Source organism: Atractosteus spatula, chromosome 12 (genome assembly GCF_055471065.1).
Source record: "Atractosteus spatula isolate fAtrSpa1 chromosome 12, fAtrSpa1.hap1, whole genome shotgun sequence".
Taxonomy (NCBI): Eukaryota; Metazoa; Chordata; class Actinopteri; order Semionotiformes; family Lepisosteidae; genus Atractosteus; species Atractosteus spatula.
Genome location: NC_142717.1, coordinates 2527459 through 2548268, shown reverse-complemented (window position 1 = coordinate 2548268; position 20810 = coordinate 2527459). Strand labels below are relative to the sequence as shown.

The 20810-nt window shown below is 42.0% G+C and overlaps 1 protein-coding gene across 1 annotated transcript in view; it reads right to left on the bottom strand.

Moving 5' to 3' along the window:
• Window positions 1-19367, bottom strand: part of osbpl10b (oxysterol binding protein-like 10b) — an 82805-nt gene extending 63438 nt beyond the window's left edge. Inside the window, exons 1-2 of the mRNA XM_088928429.1 lie at window positions 18842-19367; window positions 624-799 (exon numbers count right to left, since the gene is read on the bottom strand). Coding sequence (XP_088784555.1) covers window positions 624-799; window positions 18842-19104 — 439 coding nt within the window. The 5' untranslated portion in view covers window positions 19105-19367. The remainder of the gene's footprint in view (window positions 1-623; window positions 800-18841) is intronic.
• Between the last annotated feature and the right edge of the window lie 1443 nt (window positions 19368-20810).

Below are 20810 nucleotides of genomic sequence, written 5' to 3'. Positions count from 1 at the left end.
AACTCACTGGAGGCAGTGTTAACTGTATATACTTTATAACTTTATATAGCTCTTTATATATGAGAGTGATACCATTCAGCCCTTCAGATTTCGTCAGTATTAGTGCACTTCTCAATTGGAATTATTTCCCATATTTCACACTTAGCTTCTTCCATTTCATAGTCAGCTGTGATCAGCTTCAGCTTCAATCACTCAGCTCTAACCCAGAGGGAATGATCCCAGATAATGCAGAGGTCAATATCCAATTCCCATTCCGACTCCAGAGGTAAATCAATGTGGACCTTCTTCTTACTGTAAGCAAATGCATCTGACAGCTATTGGCAGGGGCGAGTAATTAGGAGAGCCCTTCTGACCTACAACACACCCGCCTGAAGGCGTTGGTAAATTCGGTTACCGGTGGAAGCTGCTGTATTCGCAAAGGATTACGTGGATTGTCATCGCTGAAATAACACTGCATCACAGTGCACTCCCGCCCTTAAAGACACTGCCATCCCTGAGCACCTGATCCTGGATTTAAAACACTGACATCAAAGCTTTCTGAAATTCCCCGTTTGAACACACACACACAGACAGAAGGACAACGGAGGATGAAGAGGCGGGTTCGCATGCTCTTGCTGCTGTACCTCTGAGCTTATAGAGCTCGCCGTTGGCGGAGTAAACAACGAACATGTGGGGAGCCTCATCACTCTGGGACACCGAGGCCCCCGCCAGAGGCAGCGCTCCCCGCGGCTTCTGGGTCTTGCTGGGCTCGCCGACAAAGTACTGCAGAACCCGGGCCTCCGGGTCCAGCACGAAGTACCTGCAGGGGAACAGAACAGAGAGAGGTGAGAGCTGCCGTCGAGAGCGTGGACGCACGGGGATCGCGAAGAGCCGGCTTGGCTGTTGGGTACACGGGCATCTGAACCTACATTCTGCTTGGGCTTCACGGCCGCGTACATCGCCTTGAGCACAGGAACAGAGACCCTCCTGTAGAGACCTTCAGTCCCACAAAGCTGAGTGCTGGCGACACTGCTCTTCCTAATGAACACACAAAGCAGCGTGCGCTGGGGTGTACAACACAAGCTGCTCTGGAACGGCGAGCAAGTGTGATGTAAATCAAGCGATAGAAAGTGGTCTACACAGAATACGGCAATGCAACCCAAGATCAGCGAAGATTTGCATCTAGGCATCAGAAATATAAGACGCACGTACCCAGTGCGGGCAATGAATGAAGGAAAAGGGGACGCGTTGAGTGGATTTCTTGATATCACATTACATGTGATAAGAACAAACAATACTGGGGATACACATCACACTTTTGCTCTCTAAATTTAAAAAAATGATAAACTGCAGATGTGGAATAGAGATTTAGAGAAATGTGCCTTATTTTGTTCCAGGACTTAAGGACATGGGATGAGTAAACAGACTGACGAAACGTAATTATTTAAATACAATGAATCGTCGTTATTAATCTCTTCTTTCTTAGTAAATAATGGATAAGAGAGGAGTTGACTGGGGTTTTCTGAGGTAAATAAATGAGGTTAGTAAGAAGGCAAGAACACAAAAGAAATTTAATTAAAAGAAGTTTCTGCACTGCTGCCTTGTCCTTTCGCACCGAGAATTAGGAATACGTGGAAAAAATGTCATGCTTTGGATGGCTGAAACGTTTACTGTTTTTTTATAACAATTCAGCCTGATGCGGTCACCAGAGAACTCAAAAAGATACAAACAGGAAGTGCATCTAAAACTGAGATCAGGTCACTTCCTGACACAAAGAGTTACAGGAAAAGGAATTTCGTCTTTCAAAAACTGGCCGAGATCCTCATATCGATTAGCTACTGTAACACAAATGAATTAGATGGGCCAGATGGCCCCCCTCCCACCTACATTTCTACTTCATCATTTAGAAAATCATGTGGAATGACTTAAAGACACATACTTTACAAAAGGTTTTCTTAAGGCTTGTACATTTTCTTGCACGTTCTGTAGCTTCACAGTTGTTTTATTTGAACTATGTTCAAGTCAATGAATTAAACAAAGTGCTCAAAAGCCCTCGAAGCAGTGAACAAATACTGCAGCATTATTATACATGAAAAATGGGTAAGATTTGTACATACTGTTCCTTCTGCACTTGAAATAATCACTCACACCAATAAAGTCTCACATTTCTTATACATACTCTTTATATTGGCATATTTGTGACTGAGCCTCTGACACCAGTTTAGCAACATCTGGTGTTCCACACGGCTCAGTTCTGGGTCCTACGTTACCACTTGGCCAGAACATCCGTCTGCAGTTATCTTCCATTGTTACACTGATGACATGTAGATCAGGTGAAGATTAAGGCAGATGCAGGTCTAGATGTCACTACTCTTGCAGGGGGGTCTGTCGTATTTTAAAACCCACACAAATTTTTTTCTGCACTTCAATAGTGGCAACACTGAGGAGATGCTTCTAGGACCTCCACACAAACTGCACAACCATACAGTCATTGAGGGCTTGGCGATGAGGTTTTCACCAAGGAGAAAAATCTTGGTGCTCTTCTCCACCCAAGTTTGAAATTTCATATTCACGTCATTACAATGTTGTCTTCCATCACCTGCTTAATTTTGACCATTTATGACCTAATTTGTCCCAACAAGGTGCTGAGAAACTAGTCTTCAATCTACCTAGATTCCACTAGATATATCTTCTAGGCACAATAAAACACTCCTCAAAAGGCCAGATCCAAGACCCACATGAACATTATTCTTGCTCTATCCTCCCTACAGTGTTTAGTAGTGTCACGTAAGATCGACTTCAGAATTCACGTGAGAATTACGATCCTTCCTATTAAACTGTCTCGACTTCTTTGCTCTTCTGGCTTGTTGTGTGTCTGCCTGGCAACACAAGATGGTGGCTTTCTACTTCCTGCCCTCTTCTGTCTTTAAAAACTATTTTAAAACACATTTCTACAGCCTAGTTTCCCGTGAATCAGGACGAGCTGTTTTTTCTGCATCACCATGATTTTTCAGCATGTTCGTCATACAGTACTTACAGCACAGACCATGGATTTGTTCCCTGCTCTGGAAAGTGCTTTGAGACATCTTGACTTGAAAGGTGCTGCACAAAATGACTATACTCAGAATGGTTGGCACATGGTTCTCAACAGAACTACCCACATTCCATAGGTGTGCAGTTACAAATAAATGGGAATTATAACAGGCAAAAAATAGTACTTCAATATTAGAAACTACTGCCACAAAAGTGTTTATTTGTTTTCTTGTTCAGTTCGCTTTTCGTTAATGGCAATCCATTAGTTGGAATATAATGCATATTCTCTCTGCATTTACAAGACTATCCACTGCAAGAGACAAAAATAAGACTTAATGCATGTCTGTGGGGACACAGTTCATTACATACTGAATATGACAATACATAATGTGACTAAAGCCTATGATCATACTCCTAAGACAAAAATGATCAGGTCTCTGCCTCATGCAGTAAAACTCCCTACTTTTAGAATGACAGCACTGGAGATAAGTGGGTCAGCACACTGAGGAATACTGCCTTCTTCGATGCAACAGGCAGTCACTTTCACTGCACTGCACTGATGCAGGATGTGCTCTCTGCAGACAGCTTACAAACATTCTATAATTAGGACTCAGGATACATCCCTGACCCTTCTTCAGTTAGACATTTTTCTACAGTTTAAACTATAAGGCCTTCATTAAATGCGTAAACTGAATTATTTTTGGCTAACATGTTTTGCTGTTGCATTTTCATCTGCACGTGTACTTAATCATGACAAGTGCTTTCAATGCATAAATCCTAAAATGTCTCTTCTCACATCAGCACTGAGATCTGTTGGGGAAAGTAGTTTACGAGGCACTGCTCAAGGTGCTTGGCCGTGACTGAAAAAAGAATCTTCTCACATTTCTGCACATTAAAGATGAATTACAGAAAGTAAAGTGGACACCTGCAGACAAAGCAATTTATTAAACTAAATTATGTGTTTCATGTACAGCAGGCACATTCCAGTCTCTATTAGAGTCTTTTAAAGTAGAAGATCTCATAATTTTATGTAAAGTCCTTTTCATTTCTAAGGAAGTTTGCTACAAATTAAAGCATCTAACCTTCACTCTAAACATTTTCAAGGTGACCTGTCTTACAGCATCTTATAAATTAAACTTCCAAGAGCAAGCAAAGAGCCTGACTGATTTGAAAAACCATCTGCGCTATAATATTTCTGATATAGATGAAAAAGACTGTCTTTAAGTTCATACATACTGTAATCTATCACTGGAGCCAACCCTGATCTTGGAGAGCTACAATCGCAAAGGACTGAGGGGTCATCTTCAAATCAATTTCTAATTAATTCATTTTAACCACTCGAGCATGCAATTTGTTCAATTAAGTTGATTAGAGTTCAGGTGAAATTAAAATTCTAACACCCTGTGGCTCTCAAGGACCACAGCTGGCCAGTTCTGACTTAGTTAAATCAAATTGACTTACGAATCTGATAAAAACTCCCACATTCCAAGTATTTAAAAATGATTAGTTTACGTATAACATAAATGACCTCTTGTGTGACCAGGCCTGTCCTATAGATTGTTTTATAAACTTTTAAAACAGTTACCTCACTACCTCACAACAGTTACAGTATGGCAATAAGTATCAGAAACATCGCCAAATCATGTAACCTATAACGATGAAAATGCCAGACATCCATTCGCCATCTCTTGTGAAGACAAGGGGCTGTTTAAGTAGGAAAAAAACTGCTCTGTGAAGAGCGGATTGAAAAAAAACTGTTGCAGAGCAAACAACACGGAGAGTGCAGAGATCATGTAACCACGCCATGTCATAATACATAATCACTAGAATCTTTCAAGAGCTATAGTTACTGGTGCTACTAGGAAATGAATGATGAGGCCTTGGGATGAAAAAAAAAACCTTCTCTTATTTCAAACTTCAAACTGTTCCCTTGCGGTGGAGGAGAGTCCTGTAACTGAGACTTCTCAAAAGAGCTTTTGTTTTGCTTGGTCTCAGCTCCCCAAGACCCAGCTGAACTAAATACTGTTACATGTTTTGTTGCAACAGACGTATTGCTCAATACTGAGCCACACACCTTCCCAGGTACTTCTTTAGCTTTTTGCAAACTTATTACCGGTTTTCTTGTGGTGCCTGTCTGAGCAGCAGCAAAGCCTTGGCACAATGCTAAACAGCTCATCGCAGACCGAGAATGACATCATGATGAGTCATGATACACAAGAAGGAAATCATTTCTCTTCAGTCCCATAATCTTTTATCTCCGACCATCCTACATTTTGCTTAAAAATGTAAAATTCCTTACACCACTCACAAACACAAATATTCAATAAAACCTCCACTAACAAAATAATTCTTGAGCAGAAATATTGACTGCACATACTACAGTACATCTGCAAGGTGCACTTCAAATTAAAAATTCTCCTTTTCTGACTTTTCTTTCACAGTTGGGTTTAAATATTTTACTTAAAAACAAAAATGGTGTAGTGAGACATGCAGGTTTCAGATTCCAAGGTTAAAACTGTATTTTTGTCAAAGTCTTTCTTCTCAAAAACTCCACTGAAGTATTTTTCACTTGAAGTGAGCAACATGAGTATCTCGAATCCAGCTGAAACCTTCCCTTGACGCTTGCAAAGGTATTTCTTCCACTGCAAAGACACTAAGTCCCAAATGACACCCAGAAAGATGCATAGCTGGAAACGCAGATTAGTATTAAATTACTAGTTATTTTCTTTAGTAAGAAACTAGAAATCTTCCCCAAACCCTTGAGTTATTTCATCACCTTTTCATTTCACACCATTTATGCCTTTTTTTTCCTCCCTTTTTCGGTTTCTTAGCATCTGCAGCTTTAGGATTAAAGGACTTGCTGCCGATTAGCAGGCATCTGCAACGGAGTTCATGTCATTCCTGCGGACGACACGCTCTTCCTAGAAACCACTCAGACAGGCACTCGCCAGGCATTGGCAGGATGGCAGAGAACAGGAAGGATCTCATCACGTCTCACCAAAATCTCATAGTGCCACATCGAAGAGGAACCCCTTTATATAGTACAGGTAATCCGTGGGGAACGATGTATGAAACAGACCATAAAAAGGCCTTCAGGAGCCCCCCCCCCACTGGTGCATGTCAACTCAGCGTACAGGGAACAGAATGCACCGCGTGTTCATACATGGGAGGTGTTGTGTGACGCTGGTATAAATTATGCATGGCTTGTGCCAACCATATTTTCCCATCTCTCATGACGTCTGGCATACAGCGCTGTCAAGCAGATAGGCTATTTAAAGCCAAAATACTGCAATGAAAAGAGAGAGGTGTGTGTGTGTGTGTGTGTGTGTGTAAGGTGCATGCAGGCATATCGAAGGCCTATCATTCTCTTTTTTTTTAGAATAGCCTATTATTTTTGTCGTAAGCATCTGGTTTGGAATAGCCAGGTGTGGGGTTTTCGCTTCTCGCCTCATGGTTAAAAAACCACGCAGCCACCGATCAAACACAGCGCAGAACGAAGAACTGAAGGCTGCCTCCTCTGGCCCCCCTCTGAGCCTTTCATCTTTTAACACGTCACACCCCCACAGCCCCCGGGCAATCGACAGAGGCAGGGCCTTCGCTGACTGCACTGCATGCCTGCAAGGAGACACCAGGGGGTGCTGTGTGGCAGAGATCCAAGATAGCCCTGGCCAGCTAATCCCACTCAACCCTCTGCTGCACTCGGCAAATAGTCTTCCACTACCTGAGGAATCCTGGTCACAGACAACTAGAGAAACGACACGGGTTCGAATCCACGATCTTACAGTTCAACCAGCCCTTGGGAGGGCTCTTGTACGTGGAGCCACTCAGGAGGTTAGCCACTGGTCAGCCACTCTTATCACACAATTCGATCCTAGGGCCAGGTTTCTGCAGACACCCTGGGTATACAAACCTGTCGCCACTCCACTTCCACTGGCATTGCATTGCAGAACTTTACTCCCATTAGATATACAAGATTTAATACCCGCCTGGAACCTAGATATTGCAAAACAGTTATAGGAAGTAATGAGCATTGCTGTATCGGTTTTTCAATGAGAAATGGCATCACTGAGCTTATGTAAGAGATTAATGAACCACTTTTAGCCAATTGTATGGAAAAGTTAAAGCCATTCGATTTATAGTAATTACTTTTTACTTTATCTCTTGTAGTCCAATAACATAAACAATGCACTCTTTGGAACAAAGTGCCGCAGTTCTGCAATATTGTCAAAGAGCTTCTCTAGGAGATACAAACTCACCACAGCCACCTACTCCATTATCTACGCTATCTCACGCCACAGCCACCTACATCACCTCAAATGATCCTAAACTAATTGAGGGGTAAAATACTTGTTTCAAAACCAACTGTTGAGAACAGCTGCACTAACCAGTAGGAGACCAGTGGTTATACCTCAAGAAGCTGCTCACATACAAATGTGGGCATGGCGAAGATGACAATGAGTAAAGATGGAATGATGGCTTGTGAATCAATTAATTTTAATTGTTCAGCGTTACCATTCAATACACTATTACCTTTCAGACATGTTTACCATTAAGTTATCGTAAAAGCATGAGGTCACCTAGTCACATGCAAGGCCTTGGATCATGGTTTGTAGACATTGTGTTCAGGCGATTATCTAGCGGTAGGTAGGCAGAAACATCGTCAGGTATCCAAGATCTGTGCTGTGCACACCGCAGAGTGGTGAGCACAGCTCGAGGCTCATGGGCCTGATTGCAACCAGGCACCTCTTTCAGCAGGGACCTTGCTGTTCTCGCCAGTGGCTCTGATCTCCTCTCCATCCCAAACACATTGCAGCAAGACTGGGTGTTTGTCTCTTCTGGGGAAATTTATGGAGGTTTCTGCCAGGGAATCCGATTTCCTCCCCTTCCAAAGATGAGACTGGAAGTTCGTCCCTTTCTGGGGGAATTTCAAGGAAATTTCTAATCCACATTAGGACTGGTAATAGGACGACAAAGAGAACCGAACAAGCTTGTTGGACCAAATGGCCTCTACTCATTTGTGTCATTCTGATATAAACTTTTACACACAAAAAAAGACAATTCAAAGGCACATAACATCCCAGGATTAGTAAGACATTGTTACTGAAACCTGTTTTAACCTTTTAAAGGCAGTTCATTACATTGCCTTGGCTGACACCATTTAAAACTGAAATGGTCTGTGAACACAGGTATTAGGGTTTTTAAGGAGCCCAACCTGGCAAACAACAAACACATGGCAGGGTACACCTTGGACAGGACACCAGTCCGTCACAGGACACACACAGTCCTTACAGTAGTTTGTTAAAAGCAGCGTAGCACACCAAGTCAACCCTGTCCATTTGCTGTCTGCTTCCAAACGAGAACAGCGCATTCCAAATACGAGTTGAGTTATGAATCAGGGAAGAAAGACGAGCAGGAGTCCAAGTAGCTGGTTCAGTCATCAGCTGCACCATCTGGCCAGGTCCCTGCAGCTGGTGAATGCTAACAGATCCACTGCTGAAAACATGGAGCAGCACATGGAGATAACGGGGGAAATACCCCAGCAATCATTAAACAAACCTCATGGACTTTCCTGTGGTGCCATGAAAACATGTTTTTTTCAACAGAACACTTAATGCCTGTTACAAAGCATAAGCTGAATACATTTTATTATTCTACATCAATACAGAAATAGGCAGATTACATTTATTTACATTTGAATTTGTTGTACTACCTAATATAAAATAATAATACCTATATAAATATAACATTATGATACCTATATACATTGTATTTATATATATTTTATTAATATTTGTATTCATATTATATAGAAATAAAATAATATACCTACCTACTATAAAACATGAAAGATTCTTGTTCTTTAGATGTTGCAGCTTTGTTTTCTGATTAAGTCTTTTTATTCCCTGAATATTCCCTGTTATTGAGGTGAAATCCTTCACAAAAAGCGGTCTATAAGCATCACTTTTTTTTGCTTCTGTGTATGAACCAATTTTTTTATATACAGTAAACTTTGACAAATGTCATGCCGACAACTATATCACTTTTTCCAGTGGGACAACAAACATATGATGAAAGCCATTAAAATAACAGCATGTTGCAAGACAAGACACAAACATCTCATACTCCGAGGAGCTCTGGACTGTGTTTTGCTACCAGATCAGTTCCACAATTTTTAAGTCAACATAAGAAAGCACAACTAACATGGTGTGCTTTTAGCGTAGACCTTTATATCTACGAGCACTAATCTTGTCTTTTTGTGCAAAAAAATGGTCAAACTAATTATTTTAAAAGGTCCTAACCTGCCAGCAAAATGCCAGGTCTGTCATTTCAAGGGGACAGAAATACACCCTATTGTAAATATACAACATATTCTGAGTGGTCAGAGATAAAAAAGTGCATTTCCCTTTGCAATTATCACTTTCCTCCCCAGTGGGAAGCCTTATCAGCATATTCCCCCAGTGCAGGAATACAGTCAGCAAAGAGCATGAGAGAGAGCTGGCAGGACTCCCCACTCGCTGTTAAGGAAAAAGCCCTGCTGATGCATCAGATGTGACAGGCAAAGTCCAACAACAAGAAAGGCAGCTGGGTCGCCGGTTAAATATTAATCAAATGACAGCGGCTGCACTCATTGTTCCTGGTAAGGCTTTTAAAACTTCTGCAATCCAGTTTTGCCGTCTTCCTTGTGCTTGAGTCATTAGGTTACACCTCTCCGCTGGTATCCTAGATGCCTTCCATTTGCGGTGATGCCAGGATAGACTCGAGCACAGTTTGGAAAACCATTAGGAACTAAGATCAACTATACACGTACCTACTAGTTACCTATAAAATCATGTGCCTGTACCACTAAATGCTAAATGCCAGCATCACTCTTTAGCTGAAGGTTATCCTAACTGTTCCAGGCTTGTTGCTATATTAGATCTATCCCTGTCACTGGTGGATTAATGAGAGTAGAGGACACGTCTCCTCTTCCTCATGAAACAGGCAATTTTATCCAATGAACCTAACAGCTGCAGCAAATCCTAACAAACAGGTGAAGAATTGGCACAACACAGAATCTAAGATGCCAGAAATAATTAGATATACCTGAAGCAGCTCTCTATGTAATATAAAGTATATAAAGCAAAATTATAGAGCAAAGCTAAGGTTCCAAATGCAGCTTCTTCATATTCATTAAATTTGCTTTTACAACAAATTAAAGTTAACTTAATAAATAAAGTTTCACATGAAACATTAAGAGCCATAACAATGGACAGAAATTCATTTAAGACACCAAACGTATAGAATTCTAATACTATACCCCACAATTCCACTTGCAGGTTTATGTTTGGAATGGATGAAAATACATATTGAGCCATTGATAAAGAATATTAATAGCCACACAGCTATCCAAAAATAAAATACTCTGCTATATTGTGGGTGTACTATACTTTTTACACTGTTTTGTGTTAAGTTTTGGTAATAAAAAATATGTAATTCCTGAACATATTAAAAGTCAGGACAAAGTTGCCAATCTAGAGAACACTAATCAGACTATGAACAGCTGATCTTGCACACTGGGCGCAACTCCAATCTATCAAACAGGAACTGATTCATACACCGGGACTTCACTGGTGTTAAAGTTGTATTTTGTCTCTGAACTGCTGACTCTCTCACTACTCCTGCTTTGCCAGCAGTGTAAAAACAACCAGAAACACACTTCATGCTCCAGTCTTTTTTCTGAATTATTGACATGAAAACCAGAGATGCCTGAAAAAGTTGGAATCTGTCGCCTAAAGATTACTTTTATGAAGAGATATGGTTTTGTAGCTATAGTTACCCATACAAATATAATTAAAATAATAGGATAAAACAGAATTGTCATCTGTAATCTTTATCAAAAAGAAACACCTTTTTACAATATTTATACCATTAAAATAGCTGCACATTTAAAAACAAATATAGGCCTTCTCTTTCTATCAATCAACATTTCTTCTAAACTGTACATCTCTGTCAAAGCTTTCTGATTTATTATGATCCGGCAGCAGCCATACCATGTAGCATTGCTGAAGAACAGGTATCTGCGGTTGTCACAGCAACCAACCATGGGCAGCAGCAGACCGACTGCCAAGGCAACCTTAAAGCAGGTGATGTAAAAATATATTCATTACCAAGAACGAGAGACCTGCAAGGTCACATCTTAAAGCCTGTTTGTCCTATGAGCCACTAGCATTTCACAATTCCCCACTCTGCCGACCTGAAGCAAGCTCGGCCAATTCTTAACACAAGACAAAGGTGTACTCATGCTGAAACTTTCAGCCACCATTTACAGAACCCGTTTGCTTTTTGCTGCAGTGCAAAATGTGTTCCACGTTTGCACAACAAACCGTGATGCACAGATTCCAGCACTCACTGCCAAACCATGCACAAGAGGAAAAAGTTTTTATGTTTTAGATTTTTTTAACCATTTCTGACATGTTCACTTTAAAAATGGTGCTGACTTATAAAGTCTAAGTCAACAGGGATAATAGTGCTAGTAGCAGGCTTGTCTTGTACACAGGAAAAGAAAAATGGACCCAAGTTTTGAAACTCACAGAAAAAATAAATAAAAGCAACTGTCATCTGTTGGAGCTCACGTAGAAATCCGAGCACAAAGCAGTCACTCAGTTTTAATAAGACAGGCGGGCAGCCTTAGAGACTGAGAGCATTCTCAGCGCACAGTGCAGAAGAGCGTGTGTGCCTTTCAAAACCGAACGAAAACCTATTTTATGTTCTTTTTAGGTTCTCTCTTATGTCGCAAAAAGACAGTGACGATCCCTGTGATGCTAACCTCATGAAACAGCAATCAAAAACATTTGTTTTAGGTTAAACGGTCTTCGGTTTAAAAAAAAACATTAGTCTCTTTTTACTGTTCTTGCATGTCTATTCAGGACTAAATGAATGCCAAATGCCCCCAAAGGCTTTCCAAAAATCAGCTCTGTGCCTTTGCTGCACCTACTGTATTTTACAGATAGACATAATTACAAAATGCCTCCTGTGTGCATGTTTGCGAGGAGAAAGTGCAAGCCTGGGAAATATCGAATTCCACTCTCTCCAGAAGAGACTGCAAGTACATCATTCATTATTAATCAGTGTGTTTTAAAAGTATAATTAAACATGGAAAACTCATTCTACATCTGCGTGCTCAAAACGACTCGCTGTGTACAGTATCCAAAACAGTAAAACTGCTGACGAAACATACTATGGTTAAAGAAGAATAATTCTAGAGCTTCAGCAAGCTGGTAAGTGATAAAAGTTGCAGCGCATGGGGGAATGTGTTTCAAGTGCATTAGTGCTCAGTCTACCTACAGTGCTGTGAAATCTGGTCCTTGCCTCAGGATCACAGCTTTAGCATGGGAATGGAAGCTGCCCATTAGCTCCAGTGGACAATCAAAACCAACTAATGCTTCAAGACAGCTGTAAATTTGCTTTGTATTATACTCAGCAGGTTGGTACTGTAACAGCACAACACACAAGTACTGTATAATAATCAGAATACTCAAAAGTGTGGTCTACAAAGAAGGGCAGAATGCATTCAAAATCAGGACGACTTACTGCCAAGACAACCTTCATTTTTAAAATCATTCTTGTTTTTCCTTTCCCTTCCTTCCTCTGTGCTGTTTGCAGAGTGGTAAAGCTGTGGTCAGCATAAACTGACTCCCGTTCTCAGTCTGTTTCTCCACCAGCTGTAGTTTCATTTGGAATCATTTACACGGACAAAGCTGTTTATTCAAATTGCCAGCCTGCTTTCTGTTGTTTTACTGGAAACAGTCACAAACAGCTGGATCCACTGCATCTTTTTGGGCGTGTTAAAAATGCTAATTTCATAACAGGAAGCACTGGTAGCTCTTTTTGATGTGGATTAAACTAAAACAACCCTTAGCCTTTTACTTTAAGTGACAGTCATTACTCCATAATTTCTCAAAGCTCATAATCCATGACCGAACAAATTAAATGGGGCTAACCTGCCAAAACTATAAGATATGTTCTGGTAAGAAGTTCTCATTTATTATTTAAAAATGTCACATTGCATTTTATAGTCTTTTCTGATGGAAGGCTCAGTAGCAAGCACCAACCGTGTACAGTTACAACAAGTTATATTTTTTTTGTATCCCATCAAGCGTTTTAAAATCTTGGATCTCTAAACATACAGGTTTAAACATGCAAGGACTTTGTAAAAGACAAGTTTATTTGCTAAGATCTAATGCTGCAAGTTATTTGTGAAATAATGTGGCCCATTTATTTATCGAATATTTTTTTAGTATTTTGTCTTAAATTTAAGGATTAAAAAAAAGTTATGTTGGCATACATAGTGTTTCTCTTCTTCATGACAGCTGTAACAAAGTCACTACTGTGGTGACTCACTGCAGTAAAAGGTATGGAAGTTTTAATTTTTTCTCTTGAAACCCATTATTTTGTTTATATCTAGCCTACGTCTTAAATTGCTTGGGCATTTGAAACTTTGATACGTTGTTTATCATGCGTTTCATGGTTTGGAGCCATTTCTTAATTTCCTGTGTCCCCTGCTCAGCGTAACATCCATTCAGTCATATGATGTTAATTGCCCAAAGATTGAACGACCTGAGACATTCGGATTCTTTCGAAAATGACATTTTAACATCCCAAAATCATGTGGGCTGCTGTACAATACGGTAGACATGTCGTTCACGCAGGGCAACACAATGCATTTTCAAATTAAATGATTAAGATACCCTAAAGAAGGGAACTAGTTAATATATACATATAAAATCATTACAATATCTTGCCTAATCCTGCTAGTGTCTTTTATTTTTAAAGTCTTTATAGTGCAGTGACTGCACTATAAGGTGTGTTGTCACTTATACCATTTATCTTGATCTAATAGGATTTTAAAATATATATTTTAAGAGACATTTCTTTTTCTCCACCACTCTAAGTTACTTTTCACAGACAATCATGCTGCTTGAATAACGCTGTGGAAAAGTAGGTCACCTCCAAGTAAGCTCAACTTCGAAAATATTTCAACTGCAACTGGCAGGAAAAATGGCATGAAAAAAAAGCAGATTCAAGAGAATGCGTCGTTGCCAATTTTGCATTAAAATACACCCGTCTCCTAGAGGCCTTCCACAGTGAAAACGTGCCATTTTGTATGAACTAGCCACACATAAAACTCAGACACAATCGGAATGACTTGAATTACTATTACCTTTCATGCACTCGGTGTTTCTCACTTCAGTAGAGGTGCTGGGGGGAATCGCAGGCAGGCGCATGTCAAACGTGTCCGTGTTTAAGTCATGGACCACTGCCTGCACGGTGTCCGAGGAGATACCACCTATCCTCCATCGGGCAGACAAGAGGAAGCCATTCCGTCCTTCTGGCCAGTCTGGCAGCGAGAAACGAACTGATCCGAGGATCTCGTACAGCAGTTTGGAAGAAGCCAGGGCATCGGCTTGAACAGCAGGGACTGCTAGCTTGCTCCATACACCCACAACCCTTTGGGTAAAGAAGGGCCTCGGGTTTCTCGGTGTTGCGCCCTCTGGTGGGTATTCCGCTGTTCGGATTCCCCGTTGTGAAGAAACCCGCTGGGCTGACTTTGTCAGTGCCATGGGGGATGTTTAAAACTTTTATCAGTTTTAAAGACTAAAAAGACCCCCAAATAATGTAAATCTCTGCTTCAGACTTCACCACAAAAAAAACGCTTAATTGGCAAGTTTTAAAACTGCATTTGTTTCTATATTAAAACGTCCTTTTACTGTTCAGAGCTGAAATTATCACAAACAATATAAAGGCGCATTCCTAATTCCAGTGCTCACTGGAGCTCCTTGACTGCATCCATTCGCAGCCGTACCATTAAAATAAGACGATACGTTTTTTATTGATAATAAGTATAAAGAGTATAACTATATAAAGCATAAATAGCTAATCATTTTATATACAGTATAAGACTTTTTACTGTCTTACGTACCCAGCCCATATCTGTCCCTTGGTTAGGGGATTTTACAAATACAAACCAATTTCAGTTCCTTGCTCCAGGCGGCCTTCAGGACTCTTCCCACAAATAAGCAGCTTTCTAATAATGGATGAACTGATGGAAAAAAAACTCAATGTTCATTAGATGCCCCTTATATTAGGAGGTGCTGGCTTGAAATGATATTGATGGCTGATAATATGCTATTTAATACTGGCAATTTAGATTCTTTAATAACGCACTGAAAATGTGGAAACCAAAAGAGTTCTTCAGCCCCGATACTAGAATTAACTATGTCTGAAGGTATTCTCCATGGATTAATTTAATACCCTTATAAGCCCAGTGATCTAATTCTTATGATGGCTCGTATGATCGCTCATGATCTTTTCCCTTGTAAAACACAGAAAGCAAGGTGTGGAAATGACGACACAGAGACGAAAGAATTAAAAAGTACACTCTCACAGGATAATGGATAATGGAGAGAAACATAACATCCTAATGCCTCTAAGGCAAGAAGAAAAACAATGCATGTATAATGCAACTGTAAAGTGATGTATTATTGACTCAAAGGCATTGACTGGTTTATTTTATGGGTTTGCAGAGCAAACAGGACATGTCAGAACAGAGGACAAAGCTAAAAATACTTCAAGACTGCTATCGGCTAAATTTTTGGTGATAAATACTGTAGTTATCTTAACAAAAGTGACATTAAAGGCACAATCGACTGGTTCACACAATGCACTTATCAAAGCATCACCTGTAGTTGGAGAATTATTTTTCTAACAATAGTACAGAGCAGGTCACAGCTCTGTCCTCATGCAAAATAGAAGCTCCTTCAGACATAGCCTCAGAGATAAAACAGTCATAGCCTTCATTTATAACCACTCGATATGAACACCTTCCAGCACTTCCACAGTGCAATCGGCACATCAGATTATTCTTTGGCTCCGACCAAGGATATTTTTAAGAACAATCTTGGTTATACTTCTACAGTCTTGTATTCTCTAAAGGCCACAAGCGCTTGCAAGATCCAGAACAAACAGTAGAGCATTCAATGAAGAATGCAGCATTATACAGTATAAACATAAATAATTGTCATGCTCTCTAAATACCTAGAGGCAATTAAAACTAAACTGCTCTTCATGTTTCATCCCTTGTTAGCACAAGCGCCACAGAAACCAAAGTCAGATTGGTTACCATTCAATATTACAGCAATGTTTCTCTCATTTTTCCTTGTCTGTAGACTTCATTGATCCTGTACATTTTGCATAGACTTTTAGAACATATTTTCTGCACGGAAAAGCATTTGTGATTTTTTCTTAATAACCATACTACTTACACTATAAAAGACCATGTGGTGATTTATCCATTCTCTCCCTGAGCCTTACATCAAGAGAGAACAGACAAACTCCCATTGAAGAAACAGCTGTTGCCTGCACCATCAATACAGGCAGTTTTTAAAGAGTTTCTTAAAGGGATCTTTCAAGAAAGAAGCTGGACTCTAAAATGGGAGCAGAGTACTGGACTGAATTCAGACCACTTCTACAAACATTTTAAATGCTTTTTATTTTACTGGGAATGAGCACTCTGAATTTATTACGACAATCCATTTGAAGTAACAAAGGTTGTTCCTATCCCCTACTTTCGTCAAATCTCCCAAGGCTCAATTTTTGACATAAGTTTTTGACAGTGTTGTCCGCCATACCAGCTACACTTACTGTCTCGCAATCAACTGATCAAATCGTGAAGACTGACTTTCCCCAATGCATCACGATCCCAACAGTGGGGCAGGGAGGTCTCCAGTGCTTCAGTTATCAATTCTTTTTAAGTAGAGAGTTAGGTTAACAGTGTTTATTGTCTGTCCTGTTAGCGTAACTGGATACATCACAAACCTCAGGCTGATTCTGAACAAACAGACTAATAAGAGACCATATGAACTGGACAAAAGGCATCTGGGAAAACACAGCATTGCAATTCATTCGTCCCCAGAGTAATGCCTGTGAATCACCAACATGACTGTTTTCAGCAAAGTATTTGTCCCCCTCTATACCTCCAACAGCTTCATGGAAATCTAGGAAATCAGGGTTAACCACATCATTCCCCAAAGAGATGGTGCAGCTGAAGTCTAGCCCAGTTTAGAAAACACTGTGGGCGACCCCAGAGGACACTTTACAAAAGGTTACAGAGGAACTGCGGGAGAAGTTTTAAAAGCAACAATCCCAAGCTTTACATTGAGAAAATAACACTGACTTACGGTAAGCGAAGTGCAGGGTTAACCTGCCAAATCATCCCATAACATCAGCAGTTGTATTGACAATCACATGCGCTCTGAGAGTACTGCCCTGCCGTCGTGTATTCGGTAAGCGAGGTTTTCTGTACAACCCGCCCTGGGCTTCCCCGGTCACAGTCAAGCCGGCTAAAGCGACGGCTCCCGGTGCCAAAGACACGCGGTTTACGCGAGCGAGCCAACAGAAACGAGAAGACTTTCGCCTCACCCCCAAAATGCACGACCAGCCTGCCCTGCGCTTCAGCCACCTGACCCGGCACCCCAGCTAGTCAACCGCGGTTTGATTCGCCGTCGTCAGCCCTGCTGCAATCCGCTGCTGCTGCTGCTGTATTTTAAAAAAACAGGAAAGTGACTTCGTACCACCACAAACATCACACGACAGGTCCCGCACAGCCTCTCCCCCGGTGTATTTTACGTGTCCTGCAACTAAACACATTTTCTGTTGGCTCTCAGCTTTATGCCATACCTACAGTACACACTAAGCACAGGCTAACACAAAAACACCTTGGTAAAAAAAAGCTCTGCTTCTCATCCACTCACTGACAAAGCAATGACATACTTAAAAAAAAGTCTCACTTCTAGGGGCAGTTGTAAAACATCGGGTTGAACGTCCCTCGGTCTCCGGCACTATTCGTTACAAACCAGACCCTAATCTAATAAAAACCTAACGAATAAAATCTGCACATGAAATAATAATTGCTCGCAGCCAACTTTTTTTTTTCCTCCCGTGTGCATCCCATAAAATACCCTGACTCACAATGTCGCACGTACAGTACTTGTAGCCCCATATGGCTTACTCCCTTCTTAAAGCAATTTGCCACCTGGTTAATCACATTCTCATGAAACATGTGGGCCCCTTTCCCTGTTCCCTTTACCTTAAAGCACGGTCATTAGGATAGTGCTGTGAGTGTTACACTCTTAAATATGCTGTTAAATAAACAAAATGTAGCATAAGGAGACTACAAAATAGCCGCGCCAGGCACAATTACACCTGTTTATTCGGGAACCCAACTGTAACACGGAGTGGTTTATGACTTCAGCTCAAATATAGTGCATACAAAGGTGATGGCTAAGGTTATCTGCGTTCTGCTCTTGTTGTGCCTAAACGCGCTGGTCGGACGTTATCGCAGTATTTTAACCTTGATGGCTCGGATATCGATACTGTGCGAACGTGGCAGTGCATTTTTTTTTTAAATGTTGACATGTGACTCCGAAGTGTCCGTGAACGCTCAGTTCTCTGTGATGTGTAACCAACTCATTAAAACTATACATCAGTGCTGCCAGTGGATTCAGCTGGGTAGGGGAAATGGGAGTTTCTCCCATCTCGGAGCATGAGATGCGAAGTGGGGGGGGGTTTCAAGCCGATCTTTAAAAACCGAAATCTGCGGGAAACCACCGCTGGAAATCCGATACCCCCGTAGCAGAGGAACGACAGAACCAACAGAAATGAGAGCCCTCGACGTAAAACGTCAAATAAAGCAGCGGTTATTAAAAGAAATGCGCCGTGCACAACCAGACGGAACACCGCCGAGGACGGAAACTTGACCGAGACCGTGCACCGCGCCGTGTCCGCCGCCTACCTGTTCTGCCAGCCCTGGAGGAGGTTGGTGTATTTGCTCAACACCCCTTCCAGCTGCTGCGGCAGCCCGGCGCTGTTCCCCGGCACTCCTGCCCGGCTGCCCCCGCACCCCGCCGGGCTGCCAGCCGACCCCGACCCCGATCCGGGGCTGTGGGAGCCGCTCCTGCCCGCCTTCCTGGCGGCGTTGCCCCGGTCCGAGGAAGACGAGGAGCCCGAGCTCGTTTTGTGAGTCCCGGGATGCGGGTCGCTCAACGCCTTCTCCATTCTGGCGACAATTCTTCGCACTGTTTTAATATTTCATCGGCATTGGAGGGGGGGGAGAAAAACACGCCCCTCTCTCCCTCTCTCTCTCTCTCTCTCCCTCTTTCTGGAATCACATAGGGAACTTCAAAGATGCAGGATCCATATCGGTCTGGCTGGGTGTCTGTCTGTCCCGGCCACTCGCCCCAGTCAGTCATTGCCTCATAGCCTCCTCCGGCCGCTGCAGCTGTGGCACTGTGCTGCGCTCTGGTAGCGTGTGTGTGTGTGTTTTTTCCTCTCCTCTATTGGAAATCACCGTAGGGTCACTCCCTCCGCTTATCCGCCAACCCGGATATTACACTCCGCTCCAGCGAGCAAATAACATCATCGCGCAGAGCGGAGCAAACCCCTGGAAAACCACCAGCGCAATGCCGGGCTCGCACGCCCGAGCCGCCCCCAGCTGCAGGGCCGCTGTATCGGTCGAGCACGGTTCTCCGTTTGTGTTTGTTGTTGTTTTTTTTCCCCAAAAAACTACAGCTGTCTCGTTGTTGGTCGGAACTTCTGGCACCCCGCTGGTTTGGAAATGCCTTTTCTTTGAATCTTGGCACAAAAACCCCACCCAGAGGACACGGCTTAAACTACGGGGCCAGTGCATTTTAGAAGTGAGAACAGGAGTAGTAGTAGTTGCTGGGGTTGTTTGTGGTTTGCTTTTTTTTTGTTAATAAACTTTCGCAAGAAACAAAGCTTTTATGCATTGTGCCGACAGACATTTTTGTATAGAAATGTTCCGGTATGATTCGGCGTGTTACACCGTGAGAAAAGCCTGCTGTATTTTGTCCAGATCACGGGAACTTTTCACGGTGACGTCTTGAACTAAATTTCTGTTTGCAGCGTTCATGACATTAATGGGGCTAGCACTGCTCGGCACCACCTTTTCTTCCAAACATCTGAGTACAGTCTGTGGGGGGAGACACAGTTCTGTCTTTTTTAAACCCTGCACTAATTGCTTAGCTGATCTGTCCGGATTGGAGGCAGTAGACAGGACGTTACTTTGTACAGTTATGTCCTTTGCTTTCAGTGCCTAGTGTCTACTGTTCATTCCATTATTATAATTACTATTACTGACAGCACACACGCATACTGAGCACAGCACACTGCGTTTCTGTTTGCAAACAGTAGTACTTCACACCGTGTAGTCCAGATTCTGTTTGACATACCTGGGAAATCAATCTGTCCGTGGCAACACAACACCAAAGAGCACGGCGTGGTCGGCTCTGCTATCTTGTAGACTTCGATCATTTAGTACACCCTTTACATAAACTCTCTGAGTGCCTGTGACACGGTTCATTCGCTACCAGAGCTGTTTAATCTCAACTAGAAGCTCGCACTGGAGTTGTAAGTGTTTTGTTTTAAAGCGTGTGCAGGCGTCTGCTGGCAGCCTTTAGTAAATCTCCACTAACGTAAAATGACTTATTTTTTTAAAAGAGAATGGAATATACCACCAAGAAATGATCATTGTTTATAAAATAATCCGTCCTTTTTGTATCTGTTTTATCCACCAATACAGGGCTGCGGGGGGAGGGGGGGGGGTTGGGGTCTATCCCGGCAAGCAGCGGGTGCAAGGCAGGGTACGCCTTGGACGGGACGCCAGGATAGGCTCTAGTCTCGCATGTGACCCTGTACTGGATAAACTGGTGGAGAAAACGGATGGGTGGACGTACTGTCCACCA